The sequence below is a fragment of the Halyomorpha halys genome, unplaced genomic scaffold, assembly GCF_000696795.3.
Source record: "Halyomorpha halys isolate HHAL.00 unplaced genomic scaffold, Hhal_1.1 Scaffold41.1, whole genome shotgun sequence".
Taxonomy (NCBI): Eukaryota; Metazoa; Arthropoda; class Insecta; order Hemiptera; family Pentatomidae; genus Halyomorpha; species Halyomorpha halys.
The window spans coordinates 743,896-771,268 of NW_027115338.1; the positions used below are offsets into that span (position 1 = coordinate 743,896).

General features: G+C 31.2%; 3 protein-coding genes across 8 annotated transcripts; 2 read left to right on the forward strand and 1 right to left on the reverse strand.

The window, feature by feature from the left end:
• The first annotated feature begins 4,501 nt into the window (after nucleotides 1–4,501).
• LOC106688120 (tetratricopeptide repeat protein 36) lies at nucleotides 4,502–13,743 on the forward strand. Of its 2 annotated transcripts, XR_010844807.1 has the most exons (5): nucleotides 4,502–4,660; nucleotides 4,741–4,923; nucleotides 10,945–11,117; nucleotides 11,678–11,829; nucleotides 13,618–13,743. XR_010844807.1 is itself a non-coding variant. In XM_014432437.3 (4 exons), exons 1-4 carry the CDS (start codon nucleotides 4,534–4,536, stop codon nucleotides 11,765–11,767), a joined length of 573 nt encoding a protein of 190 aa, XP_014287923.1. In that variant the 5' UTR covers nucleotides 4,502–4,533; the 3' UTR covers nucleotides 11,768–11,838. The 2 variants fall into 2 exon arrangements, 1 of the variants encoding a protein (XP_014287923.1); XM_014432437.3 differs by lacking the exon at nucleotides 13,618–13,743 and having other exon boundaries at nucleotides 11,678–11,838.
• Nucleotides 11,831–21,402, reverse strand: Trp1 (translocation protein 1). 2 transcript variants are annotated; one of them, XM_067052387.1, is made up of 7 exons: nucleotides 21,271–21,402; nucleotides 20,784–20,907; nucleotides 20,594–20,702; nucleotides 20,304–20,502; nucleotides 19,691–19,896; nucleotides 18,908–19,094; nucleotides 11,831–15,630 (listed from the first exon to the last, which is right to left on the reverse strand). In XM_067052387.1, the coding sequence occupies exons 1-7, from the start codon at nucleotides 21,304–21,306 to the stop codon at nucleotides 15,490–15,492; spliced, it is 1,002 nt and encodes a 333-aa protein (XP_066908488.1). In that variant the 5' UTR covers nucleotides 21,307–21,402; the 3' UTR covers nucleotides 11,831–15,489. The 2 variants fall into 2 exon arrangements, with proteins under 2 accessions (XP_066908488.1, XP_066908489.1); XM_067052388.1 differs by lacking the exon at nucleotides 21,271–21,402 and adding an exon at nucleotides 21,015–21,139.
• Nucleotides 21,307–27,266, forward strand: LOC106688137 (SUZ RNA-binding domain-containing). Of its 4 annotated transcripts, XM_014432461.3 has the most exons (6): nucleotides 21,307–21,400; nucleotides 21,490–21,834; nucleotides 22,195–22,259; nucleotides 22,385–22,550; nucleotides 22,639–22,730; nucleotides 26,976–27,266. In XM_014432461.3, exons 2-6 carry the CDS (start codon nucleotides 21,775–21,777, stop codon nucleotides 27,088–27,090), a joined length of 498 nt encoding a protein of 165 aa, XP_014287947.1. In that variant the 5' UTR covers nucleotides 21,307–21,400; nucleotides 21,490–21,774; the 3' UTR covers nucleotides 27,091–27,266. The 4 variants fall into 4 exon arrangements, with proteins under 4 accessions (XP_014287947.1, XP_014287955.1, XP_024216455.1 ...); XM_014432469.3 differs by lacking the exon at nucleotides 21,307–21,400 and having other exon boundaries at nucleotides 21,535–21,834; nucleotides 22,145–22,259; XM_024360687.2 differs by lacking the exon at nucleotides 21,307–21,400 and having other exon boundaries at nucleotides 21,543–21,838; nucleotides 22,145–22,259.
• The last annotated feature ends 107 nt before the right edge of the window (nucleotides 27,267–27,373 follow it).

Consider the following 27,373-nt stretch of genomic DNA (forward strand, 5'->3'; position numbering starts at 1 on the left):
CAAGGGTATGTAGTCTGGGTTGATAGCCCACTACCCGAAAAATCAAACATATCAAGAAACCTAAAATAGCCTTGGAACAAATGGTCAACAAAGGAACCATCTGGACATAACTGCTATCCTGGAAATCCGGTGGATGGGTCAGGGCATTATTACAGCTGCAGCGAAAGATCCCATGAATATGGTACAGGATTCATTATCAAGGGAAGACACCGACAATAGGTAAGGCTTAGAGCTGTAAGTCCTAGAATATGCGTGATAAGGATTCAAAGAACATTTTACAATTATTACATTCTAAGTGTACATGCCCCAACGGAAGTCTCGGAAGATGGAGACAAAGAAGTCTTCTACGAACTCCTGATCGATCATATCCTTATTGGCAGTAGGCATATTTCCAATCTCCGGAATGTGAGGATATTCCGAGGAGGAAATGTGGAATCCGATCACTTTCTTCTTATCGCACATGTCTATGCACGAATAGCGCTTGGTAAAACAAACACACCAGCACAGAAGCCTAACCGATACAACATCAAGAAACTTAAGGATCCAATAGTTCTCGATCGATATGAATCAGAGCTAGGTGTATTAGATGTATAAGTGCAGCTAGATAGGTGCATTCAAGAAGTTGATGAGTTGGAAAATGATTTAGACTCTATATGGGCTAAATACTCAGAGGCTATATCAGACACAGCTACTAAAGTACTTGGACCACTTGAGATCCCCGCGGTTTGACGAGTAATGTGAGAAGGCAACAAGCACGAAGAATGAAGCACACCAAACCATGATTCAGTGAGAGACGAGGAGGAATGTTGAAGTGTACAGGCAAAACCGGCGAATGGAAAAACATCTCCAATAGTATAAGAAAAGGGTTTGGAAAATACTGAACTCCTTAGAGGACATAAGCAGTATAGAGAGTTCTTCAGAGCAGTCAATAGGAATAGAAAACCTCTTGAAACAAAATCCACCTATTGCCTGAATGAGGACGGAAAGCTGGTGGTGGTTATACTCGCAGAGTGGAAGAGACATTTCTCCCAACTTCTAAACAAAGATCTCCTGGAGGATGATGATGATTAGGAGAATCTCCATGAAGATAACCCTAGTGATCAATGTATGGAACCACCTGATGAAAAGGAGATTTTGGATTCACTAGCCAAGCTTAAAAATAATAAGGCGCCGGGCGCTGATGAAAATACTCATTCAGATTTGGACAGATGAAGTATTGCCAGAAGCTTGGAATAAGTCCATAATCTGTCCAATCCATAAAAAGGGTAATCGGATGGTCTGTGACAATTATAGGTATCTCCTTACTCTCTTGTGCATATAAATTGATGTCCAACATTCTCTTTCAGCGCCTATTCTCCTTTGCAGAAAAGAGCTCAGGTCCGTACCAATGTGGTTTTCGGAAAGGACGATCCACAACTAACCAAATATTCTGCTTACGCTTCATGCTTGAGGTAGGACGCGAATAAGGGATTAAAACCCACCACCTATTTGTGACTTCAAAGCAGCATATGACAGCATTCATAGGGAACAGTTGTACAAGACAATGAGAGAATTCAACATCCCTGAGAAGTTAATTATAATGGTTATACTAACCATGAGAGAGGTGAGATGCATGGTTTAGATTGGGGGAGCAAGATCTGATGAATTTATCTCAGGAAGAGGACAAAGGCAGGGGGACGCATTGGCCTGCCTCCTCTTTGATTTAGCCCTTGAAAAGGCCATTAGAGAATCTGGAATTCAAGTGGGCGGAACAATATTTAGCAGAAGAATACAGCTTCTTGCTTACACTGATGACATTGACATTGCTGGACGCTCTTTCCAAGCTGTCTCTGATGGATTTATGAAATTAGCTGAAGCAGCAAGAAAAATGGGGCTTGAACTGAATGCAGAAAAGACCAAATACATGGTCACAGTGGAAATCCCCAAACCCGGTGAAGAAATCAGTTTCGGAGATTATACTTTTGGAACAGTTGGAGTTTGTGTATCTTGGATCGCTTATAAACCAATACAATGTTGTGGACTCCGAAATTAAATGAAGAGTCCTATGTGCCAACCGCTGTTATTATAACCATAGTCCCTATTTTAGGAGCCATGCCTCGTTTAAGGACACCAAGATTTATTAATACAAAACAATTATTCGGCCAATTTTTCTGTATGACTCGGAAACGTGGTCTATCTCCAAGGCTGGTCAGCACAACTTAATGGTCTTGGAGAGGAAGATTCTCCGTCAAATATTTGGAGCTGTCAAGGTTGACCAGATATGGTGACGTCGAACAAACCAGGAGCTCAAAGTTTTATACAGACGTTGTCCAGTTTGTGAGACTCAGTAGATTGAGGGGGGCAGGGCATGTTGCTCGGATGGCTGAGAGTGATCTTCCAAGGAAAATGGTGACAGAGGTACTACATGGAGCAAGACCCAGAGGAAGATCACGCCTTCGATGAAGTGATGGTGTGAGTGGTGATGTCAAGACCATGATGGGTGTGAGGGAACTAGATGGCGGCCGCACAAGATCGTAATGATTGGTGGAGACCAGGTCTCAGCATCGAGTTGTGGAGCCGAATTAATAATAATTTATTTTGAGAAATCTATAACCCAGGAACTATGTGACGTATTGATCCCTATTAGCACTCAAATTAAAGCTAGTTTAACGTACTATAAAGTAGTTTATGACATTTACCTTCGTCTTAACCTTATCTTAGCAAATATTATGAAAACTACTACTCCTACGACGATGAACGTATTTAACTACTTCATAGCCCATTAAACTAGCTTTAATTTGAATGCTAACAGACACCTGTACGTCAAATGGTTTTTGAGGTATAGATTTTTCAAAATAAATTCACCAACTACTGATCTTTCAGTACGTTTTGTACAACATTTTTATACAATATTGCTTTTTAAAAAGCTATATCTCGAGAACTATTGAACGCAAATAGCTCTACTAGAGCTTACGGTTTAGCTAATTTACTATACTTTAAATGATGTTCTCTTAGATTTTCTATTGTTCTGGGCAGTTTTAAATGTATAGATCTCCTAATGAAAAATTAACATTTTTAAAAAGCCGCCATTTTTTATTATATAATTACGTATTTTTTCTCCTCTTGGGCTCTTGTATTTCCATGTAGCCATTAATACCAAGTAGAAACCGTTTCGATACTTCCTGTACCCTAATAATTTGTTTGACCTACTGGAAGATTGATAATTGACCCTGTGTATCAATAAATGGAATTTGGTCCGGGTGAGGTCAAATTGATTAATATTATTATTAATTTAATGTACAAATAAATTAATATTACTATTTGAGTTTAATTTGACCGCACCCGGACCAAATTCCATTTATTGATTTGTTTGACCTGTTTTATTTATTTATTTTTTCTCATTCAATGTTGGGAGTATTGTAACAGATATTTCTTTGGAACTGTTATAAAAAATACTTCTTTTTTTTTTTAATGATTATAATCCCCGTGAACAGCTTTTGATGTAAAATATATTTTGGATAGCTATCTCTTTACATATGGACATCATTTTAATATTGATATATTTTTATAGATTTTAATTATTATATTTGAATTAGTTTAAATTGTTGATTTTGCTATTCTCCTTTTTTTCTCATAATTTGAAAAACATGTCTTATTCAAATAAATTCTAATATTCATTTTGTACTAAATTAAAGAAGATTAAATTACCTAAAAGTTTTTTATTCTTTCATTGTTTCGTACTGAATGAGCGTGATGCAAAATTACGGAATGATAAATGTTAACGTTTCCTTATCATAGGGCCCACCTTTTCCGCTTCACTTGTCCTGGCAGGTTACTCTCTCCATTGTACTTCTTCCTCCAAGCTAATTAAGAAAGCAGGAATGTACAATTCTAAAATTATTCGTCAATGTTACAAGATCTGTTGATTTTCCTGGTCCTATTACAGAAAGGTCTACCGTAGCTTAACCATATATTTTAGTTTTACTAAGGATCCTGCCTCTTAGTACCAAATAGTTGGAAAGTGTGCCATATACCTAAACCGGGGAAGGTATCTTATGATAACCCCAAGGCTTATTGGCCTATATGTCTGACTTTTTTTTATGAAAGTTCTGGGTAAAGTTATTAACAGACATATTAGGGACACTACGTTAGTAGAGAGGTCGTTAAATAGTGCACAATTTGCTTACCAAGCGGGCAAATCCTTTGAAGATACTTTACATCATCTGGTCTCTAGGATAGATAAATAATTATTCTACCTCAGTATTATTACTTATTAAGGTTTTCAATAGTGTCCAGATTAGAATTAGACTTTAGTAGTTTCATCAATTCATGCTGAAAATGGTAAAATACTAAATTTACATCGGCTACCATGCGGCTAAAGTTATTTTATATTTTTCAAGAAACAATAATTACTTAATCTATATAATTTTTCCAATCTACTAAAAATAAAATGACAAGGAAATATACGTGTGTTCCTATTGAAGGTCACATACTGACACGTTCTTATATAATCAAAACAAGAACTTGTCCTGGTAGCCTCCAGAAAAAACAAAAATGTATTCAGTACCGTTCGAGATGTCAGTGTTAAAGGAAAATGATATTACAGTATTAGATTATATATTCAATCCGAACATAGTATTTGACGTAGATATAAATGAAGATGAAACATTGAACACTGAAGGTAATATTTTTAGATAATTCTTAAAAATAAATTAAGATTCCACTAAAAAAAAATATATATTGTTCATAAACAACTTATAGATGAAGATGTTACTCCCGAAATGCTTAAAGCACGAGAAATAGAACTGGAAGGAATCAAAGCTGCCGAAGAAGAACGATATGAAGAAGCAATACAAATTTTCACCACGTCTATTGCGACTCACGAGAATGCATCAGGTTATAATAATAGAGCACAGGCATACCGTCTTCTTGGGGATGATTCCGGTAAATATGATTTTTGAAATATATAAAACAGAATTTTTATCTTTAAAGATCAGCGAATTTGAAGATTAATTATAAATAATTAGTATGCATAATTGTGAAGATAGGTATATTTTTTGTTTTATATAACGTGATGCTTGGGAGTGCGGTCAATTAAATGAAGAACGAAAATAAGCAAAACTTATTTTTATTGAGTTCCGACTTTTCGGCCTAAATTTCAGGTCTTCATCAGGAAGAAGGACAAATGAACATAACAACTCTGACAGAATAAAAAACAAAACTATGAAAAATAGTATGATAAGAAAATAACAAATAGTAGTATTATAGTGAAATATAGGAATAATAAATAATAATATAACACGATAACAAACAGAATTAGAAAATGAATATATATTTATGCGATAACAAACAAAATGAAAAAAATAAGGAAGAAAATACATATACATGTATGTGAAAAATCGATCTAGTGTCAATAGATATATAATAAAAAATTAAAATTAACATAATGTGAACTGAAAAAAAGCAAACGATATACAAGATGTAATTAAAATCATGAAAATATAAAAGTAAAAGTAATAAAACTACTTACCCCCATTGACTTATGTAACTTTATTTTTCTTAATTACTATCGGGATGGATAGCTTTTGTATTCATCGATTCATAAAAAAAAAATTGTTGTATATTTGAAAAAAAAACATTCCTCTATTTCGCATGAAAACGATGTACAGTCAACTCTGGATAATATAATATTTTTACTGATTCCCTTAGATAACACCTAGATTGATAAAATCATTAAATGTGATCACTGGTACATTGTTTCCGAAAAAAATCTCTCAACTCATCTGATTTTGTTTTAAAATATTGCTTCTGTAACTCGAAATTTAGAGTCTAGACTCATTAAATATAGTACCAGGCTGATTTTATTTTTTCTTAAAGGAGTATAAATTAAATTTTGATTTATTATTTTCGACAATGATGAATTGTAATTGCAAATTCGTCTTTCCGTCCCTAGCGTTTCTGTGTAACTAAGAGTACCATATATTTAAAAAAATTTTTTTTTTAGAATCGGCAAAAAAAAAGTCAGGTAATCGTTTACGTTTCGTTTCAAAATTTTCAATTATTTTTTTTTTCAGTTTATATGGAATTAATCGCCAGTAAAATAACAGTAGTAGTCTATAACAAACTTTTTTAAAAATATAATTAAATTGCCTTATGCATTGTCACATATATTTTTAGCAAAAAAATCCTACACTTTCTGAGCTTGGCGCAAATAATGTATATTTTTCTTCATTGTTGTCTTTATACTAGCCCGACTAAGATGAATATTTTATGCGCTTTGGATAATTTATTTACCAATCATTTTGTCACAGGTATAGAAAGAAATGTGAAATTTTTGAGCTATGCGCGAATGATGTTTTGGAAGAAGATCGTTGACCATATAAAGTAGATTGTAGGAAGACGTACTATTGTGGCGGTCAATAAAGGTGTCAAAATAGTAGAAAGCACTATTTATTGTTAACCAACGTTTCGCCCTACTTTGCGGGGGTTCGTCAGGGCTAAATGAAAACAAGATACACATATTGTAAGAATTGACAAAACATTAAAATAAACATGCAGAGAAAATAATAAAATATATTAAAAAAAATTATTTTTTAAATATATAACAGAAATAATAATAAATTATAGGTGTGTGCATTAGAATGTACAATTGTGTATTTTGTTTAGGTCCGGTGGTTTCCTAATGCATTACCTTTAGCACAATTTCATGTGCGGTGTTTGGTGTTCAGGTCACCTGCTATGATATGTTGTCTGTCTGTCTCAGTGTCCTGCAAGAACGTCTTGAGTGTGTCCAGTTCTGCGCTCGGGCTTCGGTATACACATGTGATTTTATTTGAGTGTTCGAGTCTAACTTGAATTGTTATGGCTGTGTTTGTTGTCGTGGAGTGTAACACCAATAATGAGTCTGGAAGGGACGTCATGACGCACCAGTAGTGCGACGCTACCATGGATGGGAGAGTCCAGTCTGTAGGTAATATAACAACGGAAGTGCGTCTGTGTGTATTAACTAAGTCTTCTGTCCGTCAGTGCGACGACAGAGGGTCTGTGAGAGGCCAGGAGGGTTTCTAGCTCAAGTTTGCGTTCCATAAGCTCTGTTATTTTATAATTGAGGATAGTTTGTCTATCCACGGAGTCTGGGAAGGATGTTCTGAAGCACAAGGATGAGTGCGCTCATGAGAGTAGTAAACATAGTTTTCATGTCCTGGAATATGGTTATTGGAAACCCATGCCCGGTTCCGAAGAGCGTGGTGATAGTGTGGGTGAAGACGGACCATGAGAGACCCCTCATCATAAGCGGAAAAGCCTTTTCGTCAGATTTTGGAGTGGGCTAATGGGACCTTGTCTCTTGAGGAGTGTTGGTTATGGGTCATGATTGTAACCGCCGTTTGCGTAGGTTATCAATAAATTCCTTATGCTTCGTACACTGGGTATAGGATATAGGATACACTAGGGTATAGTACACTACGTGTTTCTCGTTGCAGTGCACGTATTTAGGGGGGGGGGATGTTTGAGGTATTCCTTAATTAAATGGATGCCGCACACAGGTAACCTTGTGTTCACAGAAATTTTTGGTGTGGCCAAAATCCTGGCAGTTATGACACTGATTAGGTCCACCAATATCTCTGAGTTTCTCTACAGTGTAGAGCGTGTGATAGATTGGACCGACTTTTTTAAACTGGCCATGGGTAGTGGTGAGTTTTGTCGTTACGATTAAGTGGGGGAGGTCACGTTTCTGGCCATGTTCGCTTTTAAACTCAGGTAATTGGGCCTGGAGGGCTTCCTCGATGGAGTCAATTGGGTGATCTAAATCAAACCCCCTCATGACGTATTTTTTGACAGGCTTAGTTCTTCGGTGGGTGTACACTCCCGGGCTGTGGTTAGATATATTTAGGGTCGCTTCGTAGTCGTCCATGTTATTGAAGTAAATTTTATTTTCGTCTTTATTGGAACGAACTTTGAAGTTTTTGATATTGCTCTGTCTAGAGACTCAACCGATTGCATCAGTAGTGGAGGTGGTTTTAGTGTTAGTTTGTTCGTATTGGTATTTGTTTCTGTATTTATGTCTGTGGGTGTGTCATTGTTCACCTTTGAAGTTGTTTATATTGGAAAACTCTTGTCGTGATTTATGTTTGAGTTGTTTTGTCTCGGTAAGTAAATTATGGTTCGTTTTTGTTATGCTTTTTTTTTTTTTTTTCGATCCCTCTAAAACATAAAAACATTAAATTAATAGGTTGCATTATATATGGTTACATAATTCAGATTGATATAGGCAGAATAGACCTTTTTCTATCATTGGTACTTGAAGGTATAGGTGAAATACTAATCTGGTGTTTTGATGTGTCTGTTCCATGTGGAAGCGACTAGAAAACATTTAGAGGTGAGGGACCTTAATATGATTATTAAACAGAGAATAGAAAATAAAACAATTAGTAGTTATAGACGAAAGATAATAGTAAATAATAAAAAAAAACAGTCAGAAGTCGAAAAATAGTAAGGGAGGGTGCAAGAAAAGAAAGGAGTTGAAAGGTAATGTTTATTGGGTTTTTGGAACATTTCCTGCCTTGCCAGGAAGGGAGGATGGGGGGGGGGGCTGATCAATGTTGTTTTTTTTGGTCCTTGATAGATAGCATCGCTACACCCTCAAACTGTGACCTTGACTAAATTCAATATTTAATTTACAAAAATTATTTTGACATTTATAAGTAAAAACAAAATACTTTCTATACGTTTAAATGGATTGATACAAGCTATTTACATATAAAATGCATCCATTTGCATTAGCCACCTCCTATATTTTTAAACAATATTCAATATGCTGAAGTTTTTAGCAATGCAATGCAATTTAAGCCAGAAATTTACTGCCTATGCAAATGTCGTTAGTTGACATCACTAAACACACATTTAATGAAATAAATTACATTTATTACACCAGAATAAAGATAAAAGAGCTTAGGGAAAAAGAAAGAAAAAAAAAAAGGAAATGCCACTGATGTCTATGCTATTCGTATACCTAACCCTTCTGCAATCACCATCCATGTTGCAGTGTGGCCCTGAATCCTCTGTGTGCAGAATCAAGAGTCATTCCTGTCAAATGCGCCAACAGTGAGGAGGCCCACATAGCCTAGTACAGAGGATGAGTAACCCTCAAAAATTTGCGGGCTCAGCGCAGCCAACTCGCCCTCATCAGCAACAAACCGCAGTACTGACTGGTCCAGCACCAAGAACGTCCCAGGCCTAACATAGAAGCTCACTCTCAGCCACATTTAAGGCCAGGTGTGAGAGTCAGCCGATACCATTTGCTAGCTCTGAACCGTTTCAACATCTAAATTTATTACATAATTCGAATACACTCATCCAGCCACTTTTCAGCCTACTTAATCAATTGTTGCAAATAACATATGCATTAGCCGCTGCTTTTGGACACTAGTTCTCTGTCAAATCGCCTTGGAATACTAACGGACTTATACAACATAAAATGGAACTAGAAATTTATCTTTATAAAACTATATTATGGTACTGACGGAAACACCTCTCACACGCAACAAACTCATAGACTCAACGACTTAGTTTAAATTACAGGCATACACTAAAAGACAAAATACAAGAACCTAACATTAACTTCCATGTCAACCTAAATATAATATAACCGAACAAATGTTCATTGATTCGTTTGAACTACTTGGTAGAACATTTCTAGCAGGATGTGACTATAAAGCAAAACACACTAAATGGGATTCATGCTTACTTACACCAAAGGGCAAGAAGCTTAAGCATACTGTTAGTCATCCTTGGACGTCTTTGCTTCCGATAACTGACTTAAAATATCTGAAGCACAACACATCTTTACAGCAAAAGATTTTAAGTCACTGGGGACCATTGTTACAGTAGAACAGATCTTGGTCCAGATTATTTCCAGTGAACTTAATGTTGGGTGCTAAGAAATTCCTTACCGAAAAAAAAAAAAAAACGTTGCTGACCCATGGTATCATGAATTGGGACCTATTTAGTGGATTTCTAAATGCCCAGTTGACTGTACTGACAGCACTAAAATCTGAACATGACTTAGAAGAAGCCATTGAATTCTTCACCATAACTGTTCAGAAAGCTGCCTGGTGCTCACAAGAGTCAAAAGGTAGGCAAGGAATAAGTTCACCTCATACTCTTAATATATATAGGATCTAATCAGAGCCAAGAAAAGATGATGAAAAGAATGACAAACTCACCGGCTATCTTTTAACAAATTAAACAATGGCCTCAAAAGAGAAATATGAAAATTCAAACAACCTAACTTTGAGAGATATTTGTAAAACTTAACAATTTGTGGAGGCACTCTAAGTAACTCTTACAACACTAAGAAGTATCAGTCCCATTGACATAAGATGATGGTTTCAGGGTTTTTCCCCTCAACATATTTTTAGTTTTTTTTTTTTTCAATAGTCAACAACATACTAACTGTGACCTATGCCGACGACTGCTCTTATCAAAAAACAGTCAGTGTAGAGACACTAGCATTACAACATATAGACCGGGTGTATACAATGGAAAATAAAGATTAACAACAAATTACATTTACTCTATAACATGAAACTTTCCCTTCAATTTACATAGGCAAACGCCCTATACCACAAACAAATAATGTAACTTATTAGGACTTATTTTTGACAGAAGGTAGGCATGGGGCCATATGTCACGTTAAATGCTAAATTACCGAATGAAAATATTATACTCCATAGCACAGGTCTAAATCCAACATTTGCATCTCATTACAACATAAAAAATAAATCCTAAACAAAAGGATCAAATCAAGTTTTAAAATTATTAATCTACCTTTAAAACCAATAGTAAGCTAAGCACTAGTATTTTGATTAGAAAACCTAGCTAAATATTGTATCTATTTATGAATGATTACTGAAATAAATTGAATGAAAGATACCTGAATTTTAATTTATTTTTAAATGTTACCAGGAGCTTTAGAAGATTTAGATAATTCAATTAAATTGTGCAAGAGAAAGAGTAAAGTTTTATGTCAAGCACTTTGCCAAAGAGCATTACTTTACCGAAAATCAGGAGATGATGAGAAAGCTAAAGAAGACTTCAAATTAGCGGCAGAGCTTGGAAGCCAATTTGCAAAGAAGCAGGTACAAGATATTTATACAATTTTATTTGATAAAACCTCTCAATTAAAACAAAAAAACTTTTATAGCAAAAACAGAGATTTTTGAATTTACCTTGTTGGCAATTAACAATAGATGAATATCAAAAAAATAAAACAAAAAGAACCATTTCTGACAAGGTTTACAAGAAATAATAATACATTTAAAAAAAAAAAAGGAAATTCATTAAGATTTAAATAAAAATAATCACAAATCTCACTTAAATATGTATAAATTTTTCAAGCAATGGGCCACCCACCAAGTATTACCTAATGTTTCAAACAGATAAGAAATCAGTATTTAATGCAAGTTAAGAATGTTTTATTAAAAAGCTTTCTAGTGCCTCACTAAAACAAATAAAAAATAGTAGAAAGATAATAGGGATGTGTAACATGAGAATAGCTAAATTAACTATGAAATAGAAAGATATTTTTTAAATAAGTAATTAAGGTGGGTCAGTCTGGTCTTAGTGACAAAGTAGTTTTTTAATAATTAAATTAATTTATTATTGTTTATAGTACTAATATTCTTCCATTATTTTCCAGCTAGTTGAAATGAATCCTTATGCAGCAATGTGCAACCAGATGCTAAATCACATGATGTCAAAGTTAAACAACATTGAGAATAATCCATAGAAATAAAAAAAAGAAAGAACAGATTTTGTATGTTATTAGAATAGGAAAAAATAAATATAAAGGTATTTGAATAGTAGTTATATATTTGTAGATAATGAATAGCAGTACTACAAGAAGTATTAAAAGTTCAAATTAACACAATAGAAAAGTACATATGACTAAAATGTGGAATGATAAGTTTTTCCAGCAATAATTAATATTGCTCCCTTTTAAAGCATTCATTTGTGCTTTAATTACAAATTATGCTGTTTCATTCCTAGTATGAAAGACAATCTTTCAATAATAAATTATCTACTAAATGAGAATTAATCATTTTAAAAAAATAAGTAGAACAACATATACACTCGATAATTTTCAAAATAAAACCTAAAATATTAGGTCAAACTAACTTTTATCTTCAAATACAGTCCTATTCAAACAGTGAATTAAATAAATGTCAGATTACTTTATTTTTTAAATCACCATTTATATATTTTATTTTATCTTAAAAAGATTAAAATAACACTAAGCCATAATATCTGTCAAAAATAATCAAAAAATGAAAGTAATATACAAATATTTACAACAAAAACACAACTAATTAATAATTATTGTGTAAACAAATTACTCCTATACACATTATCTTCTGATAAGTAGTTTTAGTATCGAAATCACATTTAAATTAATGTGAAATTAAGGAACAAAATATATATACTTAGGAAGTATAAAGCAAATAAAACCTTCAAAAACTTTTGGGCTAAATTAAGTGAATTAATAAATATCAGCAATAAAACATGGTATTTTTTTTTTGCTAGATAGAATCAGTTAAAACAACTATGCACCAAAGGATAAGATAAATATAAATATATATAATATATATGTAAAAAAAATCGACCATGTCATTTGACCACATAAGTAGTATGAAAGCCCATATTATGCTAGAATGGTACCAGCAATAGAAAATCTAACAAAATCTTTATTTTATTTTTTTATTAGTAAGAAAGTGACAGCAATATAATCAAAGAAACATTTTTTGCTCCTTTAAAATATGTCTATTTGTATTTTCAAATAAATATTCAAGAAGAATAAAAAAATATCTTCTATACTTTGATATATTGTTGCTGGCGAGGATTTCTCGATCTGTTTTGAACCTAGAACAAAATATGAGATCATATTATTATTTTGTTTAACTGAACACTGTAACATACGGTTAATATTACAGTTACCAATGCACCAAATATATTGATATATTTTCATTACCAGAAAATATCCCTTAAGCATTAATTCAAAACTATTTTAATGATTGGAGAAGTTTGTCGGGGGGTGCGGTCAGCAAAGAACAACATAAATAAACAAAACCATATTTATTAATTTTATGCCAACGTTTCGACCTGAATTTCAGGTCTTCATCAGGGCTATAGAAAACGTCGGCATAAAATAAATAAATATGGTTTTGTTTATTTATGTTGTTCTTTGCTGACCGCACCCCCCGACAAACTTCGCCAATCATTAATCTACAGTCAACTATCTACACCTCAAAACTATTTTAGGTTTAAAAGCCATATTAAAGAAAACAGGAGGAAATACCTTCTAATTAAAGTATTCGGATAAAGAAAGACAGAACTAAAATATGTATTTACAGTTTTTATTTGTTTCTTATGACCTGTTATTTATTGCAGATATTAATTATTAGATGATTGGTAATCAGATCAAATTGAAAGATGCGACTTTTTTTTTTTTTTACTTATTGTTGTATATATGAATAATGAGTATTTTACAAGCAAAATTAGTTTTGGGGAAACATTAAACAAGATTACAGCTTAATTTCAAGATAATTAGAGTTTTCAAATCTGGTTACTGCTTGCTTATAGTCCAAGAGCCCAAGAGGAGAAAAAAAGAAGTTATGAGTCAAAATTGATGACTGGGAACTATGGAAAGGAAGAATAGAAAATGGTGGCTATTCCAGAAGTAACAAAAAATCATTTTTCAGTTTCAGGTAAAGAAAAATTTTTGCATTATTTTCTGTTCTAAAAATTTTAAACTAGAAAATTAAATCTTAACTATACAAGGCTAACAGTGAATGTCATTAAAAAGTAAATATAAAAGTACTAATGGTGTACGTGCCCTGAAGTTTATTTTAATCGAGAAACACTTAATTTTTTTGCATATTTTGTATTTGGTGCTCCACATCCTTAAAACTATCTACAACTCTTAAAAACCTTATAACACATTAATTAAAGTAGAGTGGATTTTCTAAATATGAGCTCTTATATCGCTCTTTATGGTCATAGTTCGAGATACATTTTTTCAATACAAATTTATCTTAGCGAATATCATAGAAACTGCTCCTAATCCTTGATTGAGAGCTAACTGACATATGTACACCATTCAAATGGAGTAGTAGTTTCTATGATATTTGCCAAAATAAATCCATAAAATATTGATTTTTTTATTATTAGGAAAAAAAGTATCTCAGGAGAACTATTTAACATTAACAGCTTTATTTGAACTCATTTACTCTGCTTTAAATTATGTTCTATTAGTTTTTTAGAGTCTTAAAGATATGAGGCTCCAAATGAAAAATAAATATTAACTCTTAACTGTATATATAGGAAGATTATAAGTCGACGGTATGCGGTGATTGAAGGAAGAAGATCAGGGTGGGGGGCAGTCAAGAAAGCCACCATGACAATCTTTCTACAATTAAATATATATATATATATATTGATAACTTTTTTCTTGACTATTGTAGGAATATATTTCTTTTTTGGTGGGTCTTGACGATCAGTCAATAATTCAACTTTGTAATAATACATCTTTTGGCGATGTTTCGCAACTTTATTGAATTACTATTCAGTTGAGAATTGTAAGTTATGTTTGTATTAAACTATATTTTGATTGTAATATTATTAGTCAGGAATTGCACTACGTACTTGTAGCTTTGTGGCAATTATTTGAAGAGAATGCATTTTCTATAAAACTGTTTTTCTCATTGCAGGGCATGACTATGCACACAATAAAGTTGTGAAATGTTACCAAAAGATTCATTATTACAAAATTGTATTATTGGCTGATCCTCAAGACCCTCCTCCCAAAATATATATATATATATATATACACACAACATATTTTAGAGTTTTTTTCCCGATAAACAATGAACAGTTCTGATCTGATCTCAGAAAAAGAGCTTTTTTGTTCATCCCTAGGAGGTACCATGTTATAAATTTGACTTACATAAGTGGAGGTGGGTTGCAATCTGCTATGTTTAACATTTATTTTATGTGACTTCCATATAATTAACCTCCACTCTCTTATTTTAACTGAATCAGTTGTTATCTTGTAATAAACCCAATCTTCCTACTATAGTTGGAAAAATTAATTGGGATTCAACACAGCAAGCAACAACATATTTAGCATGTTTTATTGTTAACACACTTAACAATAGAAAATTGATAATAAGAATACAAAATAAGTCAAGGCCAAAATAGCAAATTATAATAACAAAGCAAACAACTTAGAATGCAAGTAACAGCCATAGCAAGGCAAATCAAAATTTAAAAAACCAGAGGTTACTAACAGATTTACCATTGAAGCTGTGAAAAATAAATTAAATATTTCAATAATAATTTTACTAAAAATATAAACATGCATTATTAATAAGCATAAAAAATTGTACACCAGTAATTCATTCAATGCGTATCACTTACATCGTGACTTCTTAACCTTCATGGCTATTACTAAATTTACCTTGTGCCTTCGACTTCCTCTATTACTTCAACATCAGGTTCTTTTTGGTCAGGCTCTGGTTCATCTTCATTATCAGACAACTTTTCTTTCTTCTTTTTCTTTTTTTTACCAGTTTCTACAGGAGGTTTATATTCATACTGAAAAGTAATTTATTGCTTAATATAACCTTTTTTTTTTTTTTTATGAAATAAAAGTAACAAATAAAAATACACATTAAGATGTTAGTTCAATGAAACCAATCTCAATGGAACAGAAAATAAGGATGTCATCATAAATATGAGATGATTTGACAATCTTGTTCTAAATTCAATCCAATTAAGGCCTAAAACAGAGGCTGAAAGGCCAGAACAAATTTAATGAATGTATGACCATTTTAGAGTAAAAAATTCATGATTTTAAAAACAATATTTCTGATGACAGATTATTTTTTGAAAATACTTACACCAGCTAATTAATGTAATCTGAAAGGGCCTAAGGATAACAATTTAAAATTGATAATTTTCTTTATGAGACTGGAACAATGCAGTCTAGATAAAATAAACGCCAATAGCCAAGCAATTGTTATTAATGATATATACCAGAAATAAGAAACTTGTAAAACGTGTTTTTGTACTTACATAAAGTGGATTAAGATTTTAAAGACATATACACTAATTAACAATTATTTTTAAGCATAAAGAGACAGCAATGAAAATTAATGAGAATTAAAAAGAAAAACTACTTTCAGTGGATCTAGTCAGTTGTTTCTGAGACTTCACACGGACAAAACCTGTATCAATCATACCGGAGAAAATTAATATAATTTAAATATTAGTGCAAATGTTTTTTTATTAATTACGAAAATCACTTAATATCAAATTTAATAATTTAGACAATAGAAATAAACAGTGAACTGCTTAATTAGTAATCAGGATCAAATAAAAGCAATAACGTTCAAACAAAAATATTCAAAGGTAATTCAAGTAAAGTTGTAACTGTTTATGAAGAATCATCACGAAGAAGTCATCTCAACACGCGGTGTATAGTAATTGTAAATACCAACAACTAAATATTTTATGACATTTATGAAAATTTTATAATTTATTTTAAAACATGTTTTTGTTTAAATAATAAATTACAATTCTTATATAAATAAATAATGTATTCTCTTAAATTCAAATGTTTTTGGAATTAATTTTTAATAAAGCTAAAATATAAATTTGCAATTTTATTTTGTAATTACATGTATTATTTATGAAATAATAATAACTAGTAGTCAGATGCAGTTATTATGTCAATATTATTAAATAAACTAAACATAAGAAAATCATTGGAAACATTGCAAAAATAAACACATTCATATATATAATTTATTAATCAATATGTCTAATTTAACATTTGGTGCATCAACTAATTGACTCTTCCTTTCTCCTTTCTTATCTTACTTTGATTTGATAACATTTAGTTATAACTAGTACATCGGTAGTCAATCGATTGATGTATGTTACAATCTTTACGAGATAATAACACCAAAAATAATTATAACCCAAATTAGTCTCCAATTTATCACTAGGTGGTCTGTCTTACCTGAATTTGAAAATATTTACTTATAACAAGAATAGCGGTATTTGAAAAAAATTTACTTGTATCAAGCTAACTCTTCCTATATTCAAGGATTTCCTAATATTCACTCTCAATTTCTTAAGTAGTTTCTCATTAGCATATTTATAAGTTATGAGAAATTTTTGTTTTTCTTTACCAACTTTTTCTTGCTCTTCCTTAATAATTTATTTCTGTTCCAACCGTGGAAAAGTTGATAACTCATTACCTAGTTCACTATACTTATCAGCTTCTTTACTGTTGGTATGGATTTAACACAGGAAAAAGTTAAAGGGATATAAGGAGGAGACTTTAGGAAAGTTTCATTAAAATCATTTGAGCTGTTTTGGTGTTAGTATTTATAGAACAATACATTTCTCAGGTATGGTGCACAGAATTTTAAATCTTAGAATAATTCTGTTCAGGAGGAAGAGAGCTTTAGTTTGTTTGTTTGTTCAGTGGCGCCAAACTTCATTGGTCATCTATATTTCTTGCCATACTTCATTTATATTTTATTTAATTTTGCTATTATTCGTTAAATTTTATTTATTTTTAAATTTGATTATTTATTTATTTTTATTTTTTTTCCTTCCGATCAAGTTATATTTTTGTCAGTAAATTTTGTGATTTCAAAAACTGAAACACCAATTCTATTGCCTTATCATCGTCTCCAAGGGTTTTTGAGATATCTTGGTTTAGTCCTAAGCTATTGAGGTGTGGTGTAAAATATGAGCATCGGAAAACATGGCTTATTGTTAAGTTGCAATACAGGCAGTTAGGAGGCGTTTCTTTTGAAATAAGATAGGAGTGGGTGAGCCTCGTGTGAACTATTCTCAGCCTAGTCAGTACAACTTCCTTTCTTCCATATGTTAGAGAACTTTAGTTAAATGGAAGATATAAGCCCTTTACCCTGTAAAAACTAAATAATTGTGTAGAAGACAGTAATTCACTAATTTTAATCCTTGAAATAAAAAATAAGTTATATAGCAAAGTTGATGCATTCTGCATGTTAATCAAAATTACTTTAAATCATTGCAAGTAAACCAATAGATAATGAGTGAAGATTACTATAAAAAAATATATAATTTCTTACTAGAAAAAAAAGATGTTTTAGGGGATTGGTATATTTGAATGGATCACTTGAGAAATCTAATAAGTCATTTCTTGGAGATAATCAAAGTTTAGTCGGTTTTCAGCCTGTTAAGAGCATTATTTAGGGGACAAAAACCCAAATGCATTTTCACAGCATTATAATAGCTACAACTTATCATTACTCTGAGAAAGTCCATAAGTCAGTGACTCCAGCACTTTCTTTTCTCACTGGGACACTGTGGCCCGGTCTGGAATAAGGAGATCAGGTAAACTTTTGTTATCTAGATTGAGTTGTTGTAAGAAAAGTGCCTTTAAGGGTTCTCAACATTTTTCAGGTATATATCTACAAATTAAACAATCAGAATATTTTTGAAGGATAGCTAGGTACATTTAGACAATCAGTTGTTCACATATTTATTGGTAATTATTACCTTTCTTATTTTTATAAATTAGACTGAAATCCCACCACATACATTTAAATACAACAATGACTTTGATTTGAAAAATCCCACCAAGCAAATTTAAATCCCACAATGACTCATATTACCTGAATTGGTTCAGAATTAGTTACATTTAAATTATTAATCATTTGGGTTTGCCTTAAAACATTACAATTAGGCTTGGACTGCATTTTTTTTCTTCTTCCAAAAATTTTGTTTCTTTCATTCGTGGATTTCTTAAATCACTGTTTCATTTATTCAGGCATAAGCTATAATTGATATTAATTTTAAAAATGTATCTTACCTTATAAAGAGGCCAGAAAGAAGCAAGAAAACCTACATCTTCAGTCAAATTAGGGAAAAGCCAAAGATGATGTCTACCTAGAGTAACAATCCATAGAAAGCAAAATACTATTGTTCGGACAACTGTCAAGAAAACGACAAACACAAGGAAGCCTGCTGCTGCTATGCTCAGATAATAAACAATTAATCTGAAAATAAAAATAAGCAGGGTAGTTAATAAATATTTCAAATGTATATTTAAAATATGAAGAAAGAAAAAAGAAATTTAAACAAAAGCTGAAAAGGATTAAATAGCTAATGACATTTTATTTTTATTATAAGAGGGATGCCTTAAAATGTATTACATAACCTAGTGTAAAAGAAGTTTTAAATACTAGAATTTAGTGACTGGTTAGACTATTGTCAAAAACATACTAGCTTCAATGTTACTTAAACTAAAATAAATAAAAACTAAATTTGCATGGAAGCTTAAAAAAAGTAAATACCATAATAAAGTTGTAAAAAAAAATTATAAAATTTTAATGAAAAAATATAAAAACTAAATATAATTATATTTTATACAATTACTAACTTATCCTAAAATTATTAAAAAACCTCCTCTGCCAAATATTATGTAGAACTTCAAAGCTTAAGTGTAATAATTTACCTTTAAAACAAGATTATAAATAAATAATATATCTACCACAGCACTATCAATTTTGAAGCAAGTAAATAATATTTTACATAGGCAAATATAAACAAAATAATGAAACCTTATGGTGGAATAATATTCATCATTAATTACCTAACAGATGGGGGCCATAATGGAAAAAGACAAACACCTATCCCCGCCATAACAACTAGAGCACCAAAAAGCCAGTAATGAGGAGGAATTGGCTCATAAATCCAAACGTAAGCATCAAGATTGTCTGCGAAAAACTGATCAAAATGCATTTCCAGTCTGACCTTCTTCTTCTTTTTTTTTTGTCTTTCTTCTTCATTCTCCGATAACTGAAATAGAATACTAATTAATTTCTCAAATGTTGGATATTAAATAATGAAGTAAATAATATACAATGAATATATTATGAGATAGGATAAGCAATGAAAATAGAGTAGAAAATAGCAAATAATCAGTTGAAATGTAGGCTAACAGTGCAAAAAGTATTAAACATGTTTATTTACTCCACACTTTTTTAGAAAAAAAAAGAAAGAAATATGGGTAACATATTACAGCAGAAGTGGCTGCACAAACATATTTAACTGCAATCATAAAAAGTAATATCCCATATTTCTTCTAAAGGGGTTATCGACTACTTAAAAGGCAAAACAATGTTTTTCTAAATCTTATTTACTTTCTATAAAAAATTTGGTACACAAGGGAAACCAAGATAACGAAGAGGTGAGAATATGGTTACCTCTTGACCTTTTCCTTCAGCATGACTGCTTTCACCATCATCTTTTTTTTTCTTTTCTTTTGAGCTATCTTTTTTATCTTTATCCTCCTTCATCAGCTTTTTATCTTTTTCATCTTTGGCAACCTTCTTTTTACCCTTTAATAATTCCTCATTAATTGGGACTTTTTTGGCTCGGTGGAAGAATTTGTTATGAAGCATCCTAATAACAACATGATTAACCATAATTGCATAAAATCAAGAATAAAAAAAGGATATTAAACTTAAAGAAAAATATAATAAATATAACTTACACATCTAAGAAATCAATACAGTGAGCACGAGAAGTAAAGAAGGGTTCATCCCCTTCTTTAATAGATGTACCCCAAGTAGAAGCCATAAGTGCATCAACAGCCTTTTTTCCTTAAAGACACATAAAATAAAAATGAAAGAAAGGGTATTTTACAGAACCATGAAATGAAGCCATGCAATGCTGAGTAATACCTGTAAAATACTGGACATTGTGATTAAGAAATTTTGTTTTCTTTGTGGGCACATTATTCCTCAACCACTTGGCAACTTCGTATTCCTCTTTCGATGGTTTAATCTCTTCAACTATTTCTGTTTCCTAAGTCATAAACACATCAGGGTCATAACAAAACAAACTATATAAACAAGTAAAGTAGCAATACAAATAGCAAGAGAAATAACATTGAAATCTTTTAATATACTAACTAATGGCAATAAACATAAGATTCATTTCATTGCTACTTTCTTGTGGAATCAAAATGATAATAATATACTAAAAGGGTCACAGCCAAAAAATTAAAATATGTTTTTAAACGTCACCGTTAGATGAACTACTTCCTAAAAACCGAATCAGATATTTAATCTTCGACAACAGCTGTAACTAAAAGTTTACTAAATGACAAGCTATTCACGATAACACCTAAATCTAGAATGTAACAATTTTGCATAAATTACAACTTACCTCGCTCTTTTTCTTACTCTTTTTCTTGTCAGCCATGTTGTCAACACAATATGCCAACTTCTATCAACTGGTCACTTAGAGCCTTGGCCATGGAAACAGAAATTTTCGAGTGGGGGGTAAACTGTATTAAGTAATTAAAATGACAAAATAACTTTATTTTTTACTCAAATCTTGTAGGAAGTTTGTTTTAATTTATTTCCTTATATATTTTTTTTTTAGGATATCAATCTGTAATTAATGAATTTTTTTATTCTTTTCGGAATTACATTGTTTTTTGGGGAGCCTTGAAAGCTAATAATTTGTCTTATAAAACAACAATTGCTTATAGTCTTTCAGATATATAACATTTTAAGATGGCCATTTACTTCTTCAGAGAATATGAAGCACCAGAATACGATTTATATCGAAAAAATAAAACTACAATTTTCTACTTCTGAGTAATCGATCATTGGTCGTCCTTAGACTTGTAACTTGTTATTAAGATTTGTTAATTTTAGCTACGATATGGCTGAAAAAGAAGAAATTGATACTTTTGACAGTTGGGAAGAACTAGAAGACTCTGGAGTAGGTATTTAGTAATTTAAACTACTGTAATTAGTTTATTATCTTTACTATCGACCTACTTTAAGCCATATTTATGATCTTTTTCTATTTTCATGGAAATATTTTTTAGGAAATTGTTAGTTTCCAACAATATGATTAAAGTTTTGTAAAATCTAAATGAATTTAAAAACTTTAATAAACGTTTATACAAATCACTGGGGTAGGTTTCCTAAATAGGTTATAATTTTACCACATAGAATTAAGTTTAGATATTACGATAATATTTCTTAAGACACTTATAGATCACATTTATTTTCTTATTTTCTTCTAGATGGATCTACTCTAGCAGTATAGCATTTATAAGAACGACTTGTTTTTCAGGAACTGGACAAACAGATTGAAAAAATTCAACTTAATCAAATGTCTATTCAGAACGGCATGTCAAAGTATGTATGTTTAATTGTTTAGTAATCTTTGATATGTATTTGAATTTACGTTTTTATATTAATTCCCATATTGAACTCTTTAAATTTGGTGATCTGAGGCTATTAAAATTATTTTTCAATGTTAGTTTAAAACCTGGACCTTTGATATTATCTCCAGAAGATATTAGGCTCAAATGTATGCCTCCTGAGCCATCTGTAAAAATATTACAGAGACCTAATCATAATGGTTTAAGGAATGGTTTAATTAATGGTGAAACAAAACCTAAGCAGCCTGTTAAAACTCTGCAACAGGTTAGTATTGCATGCTACATATTTATGTATTATTATCTTCAGGAGGTTAGTATATTAATCAATCATGTTTAATTGATTTGATAATTAGAGAGAACAGGAGTATGCTGAGGCTAGATTAAGAATACTAGGCGAAGCCCGAAGTCCTGAAGAAGAACGATTTTCATCCCAAATTGATGAACGGTTAGTATCTAATTAAATTTAGTTTTGCACCTTTTATTTTTAAAAATATAATTGTGTTTTGAATTTGAGTTTATAGGGGTTTTATAGTTAGATAAGTTTCATCATTTCTTGAATTGTGTAAAATATATAAAATAATTGGATGAATTCAAACTTTTGTTTGTCAATAGTATAGCTCTTATTCAGCTAGTTAAAATAACGTTTTGGTATTAGTTCACATGTGTTACTCCGACACAGTGTGTGGGTGTACTCACTGAGGAAACAATGGGCCATTGTTATAATTATTGTCTCACTCCACTTTTTATACAAATTTAGGCCCTAGTCTCAACTGAAAAAGATCTGTTGGTGGCTTTTCTTATCTGTTGAGTGTTCTGTCTATGGTTGCGATACAATTAGAGCAGTATTAATTCTTTAGGTTATAACCCATAACTAGGTACAGAATGTTGCATATTAGTAAGGGCACATAATAAATTAGCTAAAGAGCCTAGCGAGCAGGTACTTAAACTTTCTCCTTGTAGTATTCTTGGAAGAACTTTTCTTCAGCTTGTTTTCACTGTCCATTTATCTGGTAAGGGATGTTATTTACTTTCATTTTACAGTTTAGTGGAACCATAAGTGTCTCAGGCTCAATTCTAGTTTGTCTATAGTAGATTGTTGGTGCTCTGTCTACTAGAAAATATTGTTCCCCATCATCTGCGTACAAATTAATTCACTCTTACTACCTCATTATTATTCATAATGGTAGTTGTTGAAATATAGTTTAGCATAGTTGAGAATGCCCTCTCAGTAATTATCTTATAAAAATTATTTTCTTCTTATTTGTTGTAGTTGCTAAGTTTTATTAAATTACTTATTAGAATCTTATTGTGTTTGTTTGCTTTGATGTTATATTATTCTGTGTATTGAACACAACTTGAGGCTTATCTTTCTTTTTATTTCTATTAAGTTTGTTTCAATTAAAAAACTGGAAAAGAACTAAATTTTATGAAAAGCTTAAAAAGTCTGGGAATTTGGTGATCTAGAGAATACTATCCTGAATTCCTTGAGTCTGAATTATTATTTGTGTCACTAAGTTGGTATAATAGTGATACTATACACAAGTAAACATATGACATATTAATGTGTGTTGAGCGATTTTTTGTAGTACATAATAACTAATAATTGAAACATAGGTAGTCGATAAATAGTTTACCCTATTTACTTATTGTTATTTTTTTCTAATTCCTACACAGGCCATATCCTTCTTAATGATTGATGTTATAACAATTCAGAAATTCGATTCTCTATTGAAAACTATCATATTAAGTAATTTTCTTTGTCGATGATTGCCTCATAATATTTTATAAGTCAGAAGATTAATTTAATGTATCTTATTACACCTTTTTGATGTCTTGAAGTTTTTCCATAAGTGATCTAGAAAACGTGGATTAAGTCAAGTCAAAGAATTTTATAAAAAAAAGTTTCAGTAAATACACTGTCTCTTGTTGATTGGTTACATTACTATGCTTGAAGAATACTAAGTATAAAATGAAAAAAAAACAAGAAAAACCAAATATAAGGAACTTTACTTACTAGTATAAGTATATATCTTAGACTATTGACAACATTCTAGGCTCTTACAAACTGAAAGGGTATTATTAAAAAAATCAGGCTTTTGAAAAGTGCCATTATGGATAAACACTACTGGTATTATGGGGTTATGTAGACATTAATAGTTGCTACAATATTTTTCTTGCACCTACTTACTGTTGGCTTAGATAATATCATATAATTCTAGATGATGTTTTTATTAATGTCTTCTAGACCAATAATTATTTGTAATATTTCTGTCAGTTTTTATGTAATAACAATATTAATTAATAAAAGTTTTACATATTTTGTATTACAAAAACATTCTTGTTATTACTTGCTTTAGTTGTTTCCAATGTAGTCGATATGGTTATATTTATACGGTTATTATTATTTTTTTTTTTAACTGGGACAACAGTGTACATTAGACCATATATTTTTTTAATCATGACCAAAGGTAGGGAAGATTTGTATTATTGCAGCAAATTAAAAAAGTGCATGTCGTCAATATCAACGTTTTAGACATCAAGAAACAAATTTTGTTCCATGTCTGTCTTATCAATTTTGAGTTTAAGCATAGTGACCAAACCATTAATCCAATTTCGATGAAATTTTCTGGGATTGTATAGGTTGGTAAGCAGGTTACTAAAATTGGCATTACTGCAAAAGAAAGTGAGGGGTGGAATAAAAAAAAAAGGTTTCGATTGCTTTGGATAACCATTGTTTTCTCTTCATTCATTGCTGGAGGTTTACGTGATATTTTATGGTACAATCTATCACATAAGTGGGTTGTAATGATCATTGTATATTTTTAAAAAAAAAAGAAGCTATATATAATGCATAAGAAATATGATGTCCATTATTATCAGATAAAATTAGGCATTTGTCATTAAAGTAATTTATTAAAAAGAGTCATGACATATTTTATAAGAAATTGTAATTATTTGAGTGAACAGACTAACTTTGTATAAAAGCTTACTACACTCAGCTGCTTAAAAACCATCAACTCTGATTTTTCCCCATAATTCTATTAACTAAACATTTTTTTAATTATGCAAGAATTATTTTCTTTACAGGTTATATAAACAATAGGTACCATAAACAAATCATTTATATTAATAATAAACTATAAATAAATTATAATAGATAATAATAGAAATTGACATTTTTAAAGAACTTATAATTCGTAATTTATGTTAGATTTACTGGCAGAGGATGGCCTTCTAATAATGGCTATTCTCCACTCATGCATAGTGAAGTATCCTAACCCATTCAAATTTAGAAGAAATTCAAATTAATAAAAGTTACAATGAAATTACACTAAAAAACTGATTTGATTCATTAGAAGGAGTGTAATGATGCCCAATACTTAAGTATCCTGCGTATCTCTCTTTGATTCATTTTGGGAGGTTGTTTGAGCATCCAAATCTATAATCATCTTATATTTGCAATATTCACTGATAACTCTTTTTGTATGCAGACATGCATTACCCTTTATCAAAATGAATAGTTTACTAATAAATGGAGCGCATGGGATACCTGCCTCTTGGATCACTTTTTCACTGTACCTCTCAGTAATTAGAACCCCGATATCAATGACAATCAGTTTTGTACGAACATGGAAATTTAGTTCTTCCCTAACCATGCTTGGAAAGGCTGTGACTCATGAACAGTATATTAAGCTCTCATGGTTATCCCCATACTTTGTTTTGGTCAGATGAGTAGTATACACTACAGAGAGATGACACACCTGTGAAAAAACCATTATGTATTGCTGGTTGGCAAATAATTGTCAATCTCTTTGATGACTTCCAAGAATTGAGGCTCCATTACCAGGTACTTTGCTCCAGGCTCTGTCTGACTCCACTGTGAGTTGTCCAAACTAGGATGGGTATTTCGAGTATCCTGAATCTCAAGTGCAAATCGGTCTTCACATTGTGTTGTGGCGCTCACCCAGCCACAGCTGGGCTCTCAGCTCGTAGCTGCTTGTCTCTTGGGATCACTGGATTGCTTGATGAATAATGAGCTTAACTATTTTATGTGTTGTAACTACGTATTGGAAGCTTCAGGCTTTTCTATATCTAGCCTCCTCCTTCATCCTAGCCATTGTCTAGCCTCAGCCTTCATCAGCTACGCCATCATTCGAAACATTATCCTTGACCAGATTAGATATAGGACAAAAAAGGCATGGTTAAAAAATTAAATATGATGAAATGTTCAAAAACTAGCTTGCATTTCAGAATAGGTAAGTATGGTAAATTAACCACGGTATAAATGAGCAATAATCTCCTCTTTTGATCCTGAAGGATTTATTTTAATGCTCATAGTCCAAGCCAATTTTATTCTAACTGAATTATCCACAAAAAGAAACATGCCTTATAATACATATAATCAGTTTTTAAACCAGAAATATTAATTAGATGTCATTGATTTTATTTTTCCTTTTAATTTTAGTGTCATTTGTTTTCATACGTATACCTATATGTTATTTTGTTTTTTCTTTTCAAGGTGAAACCTGGCCAAAAACGTCTAGTTTTGAATAATCTGGCATGTTTATAAATGTTTCTTTTATTATTCTTTCCATGTAAATATGATCCCTGTTTTACTAATTTTGAAATCCAAGGCAATAAATATTTATTCTGATATTGTTTTGTTTTTATTTCTGTTTGATATATTTAGAATACAGAAAATTCAAAGTAAAACAGAGATTCTACGACCTCTTGAGAACTGTGCTGGTATTATAAGGCTTCCCAAAGGTCCAGATGGAACAAGTGGTTTCAATTTCCGAAGATAGTTGAGTGTTTTTATGTTATTTCTGCTTTTCATATTCTAAAAAACTTTTATATGTGGTGATAATGAAAGGAACCTTCAGTTTAGTGCTTTAGTTCGTCATTATTTTAATGTTTTTAATATTTATGAGATTCAATTATGATTGTAAATAAACAAATTTGAACAACATGTCAAAGCTTATATTGTTGTACGATATAATCAAAAATGCTGTGCTAACCCAGCAGTAATAAAATATAGATTCTCTGTAAATTTTTTATGTATATATATGTATATTTGTATAAAATTAA

What these genes read in the sequence shown, in the direction of transcription:
- LOC106688120 (XM_014432437.3), top strand. Translation starts at nt 4,534, where the DNA reads ATGTATTCAGTACCGTTCGAGATGTCAGTGTTAAAGGAAAATGATATT. An exon ending in TGAAACATTGAACACTGAAG is followed by an intron (nt 4,661 to 4,740) that starts GTAATATTTTTA and finishes AACAACTTATAG; the next exon opens with ATGAAGATGTTACTCCCGAA. An exon ending in TCTTCTTGGGGATGATTCCG is followed by an intron (nt 4,924 to 10,944) that starts GTAAATATGATT and finishes AAATGTTACCAG; the next exon opens with GAGCTTTAGAAGATTTAGAT.
- Trp1 (XM_067052387.1), bottom strand. Translation starts at nt 21,306, where the DNA reads ATGGCTGACAAGAAAAAGAGTAAGAAAAAGAGCGAG. An exon ending in AGAGTAAGAAAAAGAGCGAG is followed by an intron (nt 20,908 to 21,270) that starts GTAAGTTGTAAT and finishes TTTATGACTTAG; the next exon opens with GAAACAGAAATAGTTGAAGA. An exon ending in TTATGGCCCCCATCTGTTAG is followed by an intron (nt 19,095 to 19,690) that starts GTAATTAATGAT and finishes TTTTATTTTCAG; the next exon opens with ATTAATTGTTTATTATCTGA.
- LOC106688137 (XM_014432461.3), top strand. Translation starts at nt 21,775, where the DNA reads ATGGCTGAAAAAGAAGAAATTGATACTTTTGACAGTTGGGAAGAACTA. An exon ending in AAGAACTAGAAGACTCTGGA is followed by an intron (nt 21,835 to 22,194) that starts GTAGGTATTTAG and finishes CTTGTTTTTCAG; the next exon opens with GAACTGGACAAACAGATTGA. An exon ending in CTGTTAAAACTCTGCAACAG is followed by an intron (nt 22,551 to 22,638) that starts GTTAGTATTGCA and finishes TTTGATAATTAG; the next exon opens with AGAGAACAGGAGTATGCTGA.